Genomic DNA, 10,977 nt, shown 5'->3' with positions numbered 1-10,977 from the left:
CTGTAACTAGTTGATGGATGAGACCTTATTTTTTATTTTAGTAACTATTTTAATATAGCAACTGTTTTGAAATCTTAAAGCTTAGTTGGAGTTTTAATCAAGAATCATTTTTGACCATTTCCTTTTGCAAATTTGATTAGAAACATCTTTCAGGACTCGTCATGGCATTGTATAAAGTGAAGGTGCTTATGTAACAGGGTCTACATTGAAGTAGGTCTGTTGCTAGATTTTCAACAGTGACCGTTTTACAATTATTACATATTGCACAGCTAGGAAAATATTTTCATACGAATGTAACATATGGAGAAATAAATATTGTGTTGAGCAGTGTGAAAATGTGAGAAATTGTTTAGAAAGAAAATAAGCTTTCTGGACAACAAATTGGTTATAGTACTATGTAAATTTCATACCCAGATGAATGTAATGTATTTCGGGCTACATGTCCAACTTCTACTCATTGCAGGGTGACAAATCTGTGTGCAGTTGATCAGGGCAGGTTGGAACACTGGAGCATGTTAACTGCCCTACAATATCACCAGAAATTAAATTTATAATACACTTTTATCTTTATCTGTCACCCTATCCGTTCACTAGTTTACAGACCCAGTCAGTAAAAGAGATCAAATTAATAGTAACTCATTGTGGCAGAGTGGCGAGGGGAATCCTGCTCATATATTGGGAAATATTTGACGTGCTTTTTTGTTCACTGCACTTAAATTCATGAAAATGTAGCAAACCGATGTATTTAGTACCTGATGTCCATGCTGCCTAATCTGTATGAATGTGTGTAACAGCATCTTTTTTTTTTTTTTTTTGTCAAACCCTATGTCAACATGGAGGCTTTGTGAGGAAACTCTAATGCACTGTATTCAAATCAAAATGCACAGAAATGATTCATGGTTGGAGTTTTTTAAAACATTCCAGCTAAATGTTGATTCTATCCATATATATATATATATATGGATAGAATCAACATTTAGCTGGAATGTTTTAAAAAACTCCAACCATGAATCATTTCTGTGCATTTTGATTTGAATATATATATATATATATATATATATATATATATATATATATATATATATATATATATATATATATGAATGAAATCTATGAAGTAATCTTTCTCATTCTCATATATATATATATGGATAAATTGTGGAAAACTAATTAATTTTGAAACTAATTACTATTAAATGTAATGCATAAATAAAATACATATTTCTTGGAATACAATGTCTCAGGATGTTTTTTAAAGGGCCCTACGACAAGATATTCTCTCAACCATATGCATTAATGCGCTCTAATCTATTTGAAGAAACTACATAAAATTCGATATTTCAAAAACAGTCAAAGTATTTGATCAGTTGTGGGAACGTTGCAGCCTTGTTTTAGTCATCATAGCATGTGCATGTTTCATGCAGAAGCTGAAGTGATCTTTCTCAGTCTTAGGTCAGACTAATTGTCAATCTTTCCTTGCTTGTCCTTATAAACCTCGACCCCCTCCCACAGAGAGACAAACACTGGTTCAGGAAAGCCGTTCTGCTTTATTACAAAGGAAAGAAAGACGTGTTCAACGTTTTCAGAAAATACAAGACTGGTCTGTTTTTTTTTTTTTTTTGTTAGCAGTATTACCAATTTTCCTTTTCCTATGAAATGCTTCTATTTAAACAGCTGCATGTGAAATGTTTCCACCTTCTCATTTGGGATCTTGGGGTATAGATATCCTTACTTCAGAAAAATCTGGCCTTCCATATTTTTTTTTTTTGGGAGTATTTATCTTGGTCATAAGTGCACAGGGCAACAAGTGTGAGGCCCTGTCTGGCAGCTCAATATTATTAACACTATTTTTTTTTTTTGTTGTTTGTTTGTTTCTAACACATAATGCCACCACTGCTCACCTCCTAAAAATGAGGCTGAGCAAAGAATAATTACCTTTTTCCAAAATAGACGTCATGTATATATATATATAGATACAGCTATCTATATATATAATATATACACATTCGTACATACATATCTTTATTCATGTGATGTCCAAAAAAATAAAAAAAAAATGTACACATTTATTACAAAATCGTAACAAAGACTGAGAAGTGTTTAATCTGGAACAATGTAGCTTAGTCATAACCTCCTGGGTGAGGATGGTCCACAAGCTGTTCCCACAATGGTCACTAAAACAGTCTGATTTGTAATTATTGGAGTTAGGCAGAGAAAACCTGATTGGGTGTAGGATCGAATGCATGGTTATGATGATGGATCAAAGGAATGTTCTGGAGAAAAAGTGGAAAAAAAACAAGGCTAAAGGACAAGAGAAAGATTCCATGATGTTAACAGAGGTTGTGTATCCTTCCAGAGAAAAACAGGAGAAGAGCATTTTCCACATAAAAAAGCACAAAACAATTTTTGTGTTCTTTTATTACTAAATAGTGCAACAATGAACATTGCATTTTTCTTCCGCCCTTTTGTATTCACATGTATTGGATTGATTTTTGTGTCTGTCCTGTTTACTAACATGGTACGTTTCGGAAAACGAAACGTAGCCTTTTTGTCGTACTGCAAGTCAGTTCTCCTGCCAGAGACCAAACAGGCTTTTGATCTGAGGCGTAAACAAAATACAGACTGGTGCTCAAAATGAATAGGAAGAAAAGAAAGAGGGTATGAGAATATTTAAAAACAGTGTAAGGGTGTGTTTGTGTGTGTCATTTTGGGCAGCACATTATTGGTAAGGCATGGTGTCTCCCCCTCACTGGTTAAGGTAGAGACCCCCTGCCCTCCTCCTGCAGTCCTTGTCCAGACAGGTGAGGAATAAAAGCAGATTGTGGTTGGCCAAGTCTAGTGCTGAGGTCTGTTCCTGCAGCTCAGAGAGCCTGAGCACCTCCGGTTCAGAAGGCCTGCTGTGCCGGGTTGTAGTTGAAGGTGGTTGGTACATGAGGACGCTCCTCAAGCTTGTCATATTCAAGATGAAACTCCTTAAAATGTGAGTAGAGTAGAGTAGAAAGTCTTAATTAGTATTATTTGCACCAATTAAGGGATAATATTTGAAAGGCTTACAGATGAGTTCTGATTCTGCAAATAAGCTTGTTCTGATGAGTAGCCACCGAGGAACACAATGAATAATAGGAGCTGTGGTATATTACTATAAAAAATAAAAGACAAAGCACTTTGACCACAGATGACGACCCAAGATAAAGCTTCGATTTTTACCTTTTTGAGTCTTTAGTTTACTTACACGACCATATTGCTGATTATGGGCATGTGAAATGTCATACAATACTGCAGCACAAGTGATGTGTTGCTCTTAGACTTCTTTAAATTTATAGCATCATTATGGTGTACAGTAAATTATTTGCTATAGGATATGAATTACTAGGTTTGAACTAGTTCACCTTTCTATCTTCTTCTTCTTCTTCCGGCTGCTCCCACAGCGGGTCATCTGTCTCCATACTACCCTGTCCTCTACAGCTGCCTCTTTAAAACCAATTACCTGCATGTCTTCCTTCATCACATCCATGAACCTCCTTTTTGGCCTTCCTCTTTTACTCCTTCCTGGCGGTTCCATCCTCGACATTCCCCTACCGATATACCCCATGTCCTATGTCCTATATATACACCATATGTCCAAACCATCTCTTTCGGGCCTCTCTCACTTTGTCACCCAAACATCCTACATGTGCTGTCCCTCTAATAAACTAATTTCTAATCCTGTCTGTCCTCGTCACTCTTAATGAAAACCTCATCATTTTCAGCTCTGCTACCTCCAGCTCCACCTCCTGCCTTTTACTCAATGCCACTGTCTCTAATCCATACAACATCGCAGGTCTCACCACAGTCCTATAAACTTAACTTCTCTTTCACTCTCGCAGATACTCTTCTATCACAAATCACTCCTGCGATCACTCTTCTCCACCCACTCCACCCTGCCTGCACTCTTTTCTTCACTTCTCACACACACTCTTACTTTGCACTGTTGATCCCAGGTACCTAAACAAACCCACCTTCACCACCTCTACTCCCTGCAACCGCACCACTCCACTGCTCTTCCTCTCATTCACACACACGTACTCTTTCTTACTGCTACTAACTTTCTTTCCCTTCTCTCCAGCTTGTACCTTCACCTCTCCATGCTCTTCTCCACCTGCTCCCTACTCTCACCACAAATCACTATCACATTTCTATATAGTTCTAAAAATACAATTATTTTACCTTAGCAACCTTCCTCCAGTTAAGACAATCAAAGAAGTAGTATGTCCCCCTCTCATAAGTGTTGGTCTTCAGAGTGGGTTCCATGCCAGGTGCTCTTGTAATCCACACCCGCTCTTCCTTATGATACCTCCAGTCTCGGTTAAAGCTGCAACATGGGTATAAAACATAATATTACATCAACACTAAATAATATATGTCGGCTGATAGTTTTGCCTGTAATTGTAACTGACGTGTCATTTCTTATCTGTTCATGAAACATATGGAGTCATGCATACAGTTCCACAGCAGCCAGAAGCTGTAAGAGATCTCCTCCATTCATGTAGTAGAGGTAAAACAGCAGGTCCTCCCCATAACGTGCTAGTTTTATTGCAGCAAGCTGTAGATAGACAATGCATGAAAAAATTAGTCAAAATAAGAAAATAAATACTCTAGTGACTAAAATATGTGCATTAAACTTTTTTTTATTTTTTTTTTACAACCAGTGGTATAAACATGTGATTTCACATCACACTCACATACCTTGTCCCTTATATGAATGTTGGTTAAGTACTCAGAGGGCACATGGAAGTCTGGGGGGGAAAAAAAACACACCAACAATTAATTTAAGCATTTTATTGATATAGATTTAGAGTAATGAACAACCAGAGGGAAAAATACTTAAGAACTTGACTGAAAAGAGAACATCCTCTTCTGATTGACTGACTAGTTAAACTAAATTATTACTGTATACAGTTGTAAAGGAGCAAAGAAACATTGCTAAGAATGCTAAAAAGATCTGCACTACAAATAGCTTCTCTGTGTCTTTACTCTTAAAAATGTCAACACTAACCGATGTCCTGTGGTCGGCATGGTGCAGAAGCCCAAGGAGATGCAAACTTGGGATACAGATTCCTGTTGAAGTAGATTTTGAACATAATGTCAGCAAGAGACATGCAGAGGAACCATAAAATGCACAAGATGTATAAAAACAAACCAGAGCAATAAAAAGCGTCCTTTATTAGGAGAATGCCAATACACTGAAACTAATATTAGAAGTGCTCAGGACAAAGAACACAGAAATTAAGTGTCATACTCTGGAGAGTTGAGGTTGAGTCCCAGTGTGGTCAGGTCGCTTCCTAACGCCAGATGAACCATTCCAGGGTCTGTTTCAGCTGCTCGGATGAAGGCTAGGAGTCCGATCATTCCAAACTGATCCGTCACCATTCCTGAGGGAATGTTTGTCACCTTACCTGTAAAGCAGGGCAATTTTCATGTTTGAATTTATGGTCAGCTGTTTAAAATAATAATAATAATAATATTCACACCTCAACAGAACACTAAATAAAAAATGCTGACACTTATGTATAACCACATGACCATTAAAGAATTAAGAACCTTATCACTACTTCACTCTTTTTCATACCCTGGATCTCTGAAACCCCTATAATGTTTTAGATTCATTAGTAATGAATTACTTCATGCATGAAATCAGGTCTTTTCTTTAGTGTTTTTTCCAGGTCCTTACTGGGGACAGGTAAAACAAATGTCTCTTAGACACAATTTACATCCAGGTCTGGTGCATTCAAAAACGTATCTTTATAATTATTTTATTATAATTATTAATTGTATCAAGTGTTTGACAAAAAAACAAAGCTATATAATATAGCTAGAGTTTTATGCTAGATAGATGTTGAAGGTTATCAACAACTGGTCACACAGCAACTAGGCAGCACCCGTAGCTTTATAATCATTTGGCACCTGAAGCTGAAGTCAAACTAAACAATAACGTGCCAACGTGTCCAACCCTACAGCGTACCTTAACAAATTAGAGAAAACATGTTTAGCCTACTTATCCACGGAACTTGCTACAAGGCATTTATATCTGTTACATCTTGTTTTTGTGACAACTCAGAAAAGGTCAACATAGTAATGAAAGCTTTTAAATAATTTAGTTTGCATTATAAGTGGTAGTGCACACTGCCACAATATTCAATTACAGCTGCCTTAAATTTAATTTGTCAGTCTTAAGGTTCCCATCTCACAAATCACCCATATCTGTCTGCTCAGTAAATTACTATTTCCGTAATGAGTGTGGCAAGTGACCTCGTCACAAATGTCTGGGGTTTAATTATTGTGCATGACTCGGTTTACCGTTTTAACACTTGGATGGTCGTATAAACTATGAAAGTTTTCATGAATTATTCTTTCATGTCACTAATGTTGAGATCAAATCCCTGAACAGGATATCAGTCAACTAGCAATATATAACTGATGTCATGAAAAAGTTTATAACTAAAAGGATAGCCTTAAAAAATTTAAATTAATAAATACAAAAAATTATTTAGAGTACATATTCATAAGAGTATATATTCATAAAATGCGGACATTGTCACGACATCAAGTGGCGTGGCTTTCAGTAGCAGCTCACCATCAGGCAACACCTGAATCCCCTTTTTCTGCTGGTTGTTATTCTGTGCTGATGTCTTGTCACCTGGGAACTTGGGGCCATCTGCACTGGAGCTGCTCTTGGTTGATGAGTTCAAGTTCTGCTGAATGGACAATTTTTATTTATAAAAATGACTTGGCTATTCAATCCAGGTAAAAGTATGAAAAGACTGTTTAACACTGACTGATTTGCTTTCATCTGCACTCAATGTTGGGTCCTTGTAGTTGGGCCCAGGCAGTGCAGGGAAATCCTCATTGTGAATCGAGAAGTCTTGGGACTGTTCAGTTGATGGCTTTGTGACCATCCCAACTGTGATGAAGAGAACTAAAGTCATAATTTGATAACTTTGACAATAGAAATACTTTAGACTGGATTCAAGTCATGAATTATGCATTTCTTGCTTAATTTTACTCGTAGTAGTAGGGAACTAAGCCCTCACCATAGGGAGCCCTTCCAGCCAAGGGGTTATGCAACGGTGTTGGGTTTCCATTTCCTTCCCTCCGACTTCGGTCTGCTAATGCTGGAAAGTCCGAGAGGTCCAGTCCTGTCACATTTTCACTCCCATCTATAACACACACCATATAAAAACATTTTCAGCTTCCAAAATAAAATTAATTAATTATAAAAATGGAGATGTTTAAAGTTTAGAACTGTTCCACAAAATAAATAGATAAATTAATAAAAAAAACATCAAACAAATAATCCAAACTGTTCCACAAATAACTTACCTGTTCCATTAAAGATGTTGTTCGATAAAGGGTTCATACCAAACCCCTGACTTCGACCCATTCCAAAACCTGACATACTGAGGAACCATAGACATGCAGTTGTTACTACTGACAATTAAATCTACTTTATAAAATCTACAACCAAACATATATGTGGAAAAAGGCCATCAATTACACATGGATTTCCAAATAAGATACATGAGCACCCAGATATATTGTTCTTTATGGGACTGGTCACTTAACAGTGCTGCCCTGTCCGGCATGTTTCTTACCTGTTGATAGTGAAGGGCTGGCGTGCCGGCTGCTGCTTTGGCATGCAGATGATGCTGGGCGAGCTGCGGTTAGGGCTGCCAAGGCCTGAGCTTCCCATACTGTTTGTCCTGCCACTCAGACTCATGCCCTGGCCCACTTGCGAGTGATTCATCATGTTCCTGGAGTTCATAGGCAGAATGCCCCTGTGCAGCAGAATATATGGGAAGTTAATTATGTGCTTATTCAAAACATTCTCTTGGACGAAGTTTATACTCAAATAAAGCAGGTGTACCTGTTTGGCGAAGGCGGAGTATGGAGAGACATGGTTGGGACCCCCGTTGTTGGGGTGCTATGGCTCGGTAACTGAGTACCTTGTGTTAAACTGCGGTTTAACTGAGGGTTGTTGTTGCTCATGCTTCTTATTGAGAAGCCTAGTGCACCTTTATTTTATTTTTTTTTAAAACACAAACAAAAAAAAAAAAGTACTTGTTTAAGTATGGATGACCCTGTACCTCGTTTTAATAATGACTAAAGACGTGGTCTTCTTTAATTAAAACAATGTACTTACTTTGAGGACCATACAAACTTGCACCAAGCTGCGACAATTGACCTGACGATGACGGCGAAGGAGATGCCAGCATCTGAACGAAAGGGGGGAAGGGGGGTTTTCAGTTTCCCTTCTCCATTTTACATCGTTTCTCAAAAATATATTATGAAACACATCAGTCTATTTTAACAATATACCCAGAAAAATAGAAATAAAGAAAAAAAAAAAAACAATATCAAATTGTAATTGATATTCCTGGTAGTCTATGGTGATCTTGATCATCTGATCAACTGTGGGCAACATGTTAATAATACAAAGAAACTTTGTACTTACATCTTTCTCCGATCGATGAGGGAACATCGAGGGCTGGCTATAGTATATATCATCAGGGTAGTCGCTTTCGCCCCCCTCTACAAACTTCTTTCTCGTGGCACTGAACATACCGTTCGTCACCTGTTTTTAACAAAAGAAAAAAATTTAATAAATAAAACAGTGAGACAGATTAAACCAAAAACAAACAGCCAAGAACTTCCATATCCATGTTAGGTTTTCTTGTTTTTTTTACATTTCTCTCACACCAAAACACATAGTAGTGACAGGGATTAATACAAGAGTTTCTGGTTTGGTTCTGTTCTGAGGGAAACCTAAAGCCTGGGAAATGCACGTGAATAAGTAAACACAGCTCCCATTTCTTAGACACTGACTCTTCACCAACTTTCCCTCCAATATTTGTGTTATATTAAACAAGTTGTAAAGGAGTTTCACATTCAGCACTGACAGATAGATTTTTTTTTTCCCCTCTTAGGAAGCAGCAGGTGTCTGAAAGACAAGTAGAAGACTTTCCTAATGCATACCTGAACTAGCTGAACAGCCTAACCCGGGAACCTTATATACGTTTTATTACACTTCAAACAATAATACAAATAAATACAAACAAAAAAATGAATAAAAATAAGCTACCTTACTAGCAACCTATTTATTATCCCTGTGTTGTACTGAAGTGAAACGTGTCTAAAAACACGTCTCTTCACTTGCGTTCCCTAGCTCTAATAGCAGATAAGGGCTGCAGGCAATAGAGACGCTAGCTAACGTCAGCTAATTAAATAGACAGCGGTGTTGTTAGCCAGCTGATGCTAAATGTTGTTAGCCGACTTTTCTCTCGAGCTAAAGTTTGCTTAAAGGTGTGTGTGGGGGGCGTAAGGGAAACGGCTGATCCTAACCCCGGCACCGGGTCTGGTACTGCAGCAAGGCTGCCTTCAGGGCTGTACCGTGTGCACCGCAACTCCGCTTCCTTCACTTATTTATTGGATAAGGCTGCTAGCCTGGTGTTAGCCGTGCAGCTAACAAAGTGGCTTTTCGGTGAAGACGGGCAGGAGTTTAGGCCTGCTAGATATCCGCTCTAACTGAGGCCTCCATCTCTCACACTATATCCCCGAGCAGCACGCTCCTGTACTCAACACGGAGTCCTACACAGCGCCTCGGCCCTGCTAGAGCGCTGTACTCATATTATTTAGGACGGTAGAACGCGGCTCAGGGATTCTCTATAAACACTTAGCCCGCGAGCTAAATGCTAACGCGGCTAGCCCAGACAAAAACAAGAGCCGTGCGAGCCCGTGTGCAGAGCGCGCTAGCTGTCCCCACGCAGCGCCCGTGCAACTATTAAAAGGTCGAAAACTACGAGCCGGGCTTCATTTTGGTCTGTGTTTCATTGCCCTGGAGTGTGTTTTTTCTTATGCTCAGAAAGACAGAATTCACTAACCGCATTAATTTCCCCTCTGCTCGTAGATCCAAGATGGCTGTGTATCCTGCAGCTGGGAATGCTGGGTGAATAGCCTTTACCCTCTGACCCCATCCTGACCTCGAGCCTATCATTTTAGGCCTGAAAATGGGTTCATAGGATTCATTTTTGCTGGTGGGAACATGGCTGATCATCACCTATATTATTATTATTTCATTCTGGATTATATTTTGTTGCCAGTGTCAGATTAAGGCCTTGTGCAAAATGAGTGCCTAAGATTAGGCAACAGGAATAATGTAAAACAGCACAGTTTCTTTTTCACTTCAGTTTTTGTTGTTTAGAAATTTGCCTAATTGGCAAAACTATCATTATGAGTGCAATTTTTTTGCACCACAGACCAGTTTTGCACAAAACAATTTTTCCAAAGACCATTTTATATTACTATATTATATTACTATTATACATATATAATTTAATTATTAATTTAAATACAGATATTACAGATATAATTACAGATATTAATTATTAATATTATTACAGATACAGATAAAAATGTAACTAAACTCACCATAATGCAGACACAGTGGGAGCTTAATGCATAGAAAACATCTGCAAATGAAACAAGTGTGGGAAATTGGCATAGGTGGAAGTGATCACCTTTCAAGATATGCAAAAGGGGAAATTAGTATTATTTCTCTGCCACCTGGTACCAAATGATCAGTGCCCGTGGTTGGGAACCTCTGCATTAACAACTGTAAGTGGTCTACCTTGGTCTTTAAAGGCCTATTATATATCTAACATATTTGTAATTAAATAACTAGGTAAGGATATACAATACATGTGCTAATGATTTATTAAAACGTTTAATGATACCACCCCAGCAACATTTTGGTATCTATTATTTTTGAGTGTTCTCCATGCTTTAACACACACACACATACACACACACACACACACACACACACACACACACACACACACACAGGGCTGAAGGAGAAGAATATAAGTTCAGTGTTGCGTTCTCTCCATGTTATTACTGCAGGTTAACCACAATACTACATAGTTATGTTATACACAAGCT

At 38.1% G+C, this 10,977-nt stretch overlaps 1 protein-coding gene across 5 annotated transcripts; it reads right to left on the bottom strand.

Annotated features, from left to right (window-relative positions):
• Window positions 1–1,527: 1,527 nt before the first annotated feature.
• cnot2 (CCR4-NOT transcription complex, subunit 2) lies at window positions 1,528–10,074 on the bottom strand. 5 transcript variants are annotated; one of them, XM_083546017.1, is made up of 15 exons: window positions 9,918–10,074; window positions 8,492–8,611; window positions 8,180–8,252; window positions 7,904–8,051; window positions 7,632–7,814; window positions 7,360–7,436; window positions 7,071–7,196; window positions 6,816–6,940; window positions 6,614–6,734; window positions 5,279–5,435; window positions 5,036–5,097; window positions 4,726–4,775; window positions 4,482–4,582; window positions 4,207–4,351; window positions 1,528–2,972 (listed from the first exon to the last, which is right to left on the bottom strand). In XM_083546017.1, exons 1-15 carry the CDS (start codon window positions 10,008–10,010, stop codon window positions 2,886–2,888), a joined length of 1,668 nt encoding a protein of 555 aa, XP_083402143.1. In that variant the 5' UTR covers window positions 10,011–10,074; the 3' UTR covers window positions 1,528–2,885. The 5 variants fall into 5 exon arrangements, with proteins under 5 accessions (XP_083402143.1, XP_083402144.1, XP_083402146.1 ...); XM_083546018.1 differs by having other exon boundaries at window positions 6,614–6,731; XM_083546020.1 differs by having other exon boundaries at window positions 6,614–6,731; window positions 9,119–9,935.
• Between the last annotated feature and the right edge of the window lie 903 nt (window positions 10,075–10,977).

Source organism: Silurus aristotelis, assembly GCF_946808225.1.
Source record: "Silurus aristotelis genome assembly, chromosome: 7".
Classification (NCBI taxonomy): domain Eukaryota; kingdom Metazoa; phylum Chordata; class Actinopteri; order Siluriformes; family Siluridae; genus Silurus; species Silurus aristotelis.
Note: the sequence above shows the minus strand (reverse complement) of the source record. Positions and strands in the feature narration are given on the sequence as shown.

Excerpts from the sequence above, each read along its gene's own strand:
- cnot2 (XM_083546017.1), bottom strand. The coding sequence starts at position 10,010 with ATGGGGTCAGAGGGTAAAGGCTATTCACCCAGCATTCCCAGCTGCAGG. Across the intron at positions 6,941-7,070 it reads GGCTGGAAGGGCTCCCTATG|TTGGGATGGTCACAAAGCCA; the intron begins GTGAGGGCTTAG and ends TCTTCATCACAG. Across the intron at positions 2,973-4,206 it reads ACTGGAGGAAGGTTGCTAAG|GAGTTTCATCTTGAATATGA; the intron begins GTAAAATAATTG and ends TCACATTTTAAG.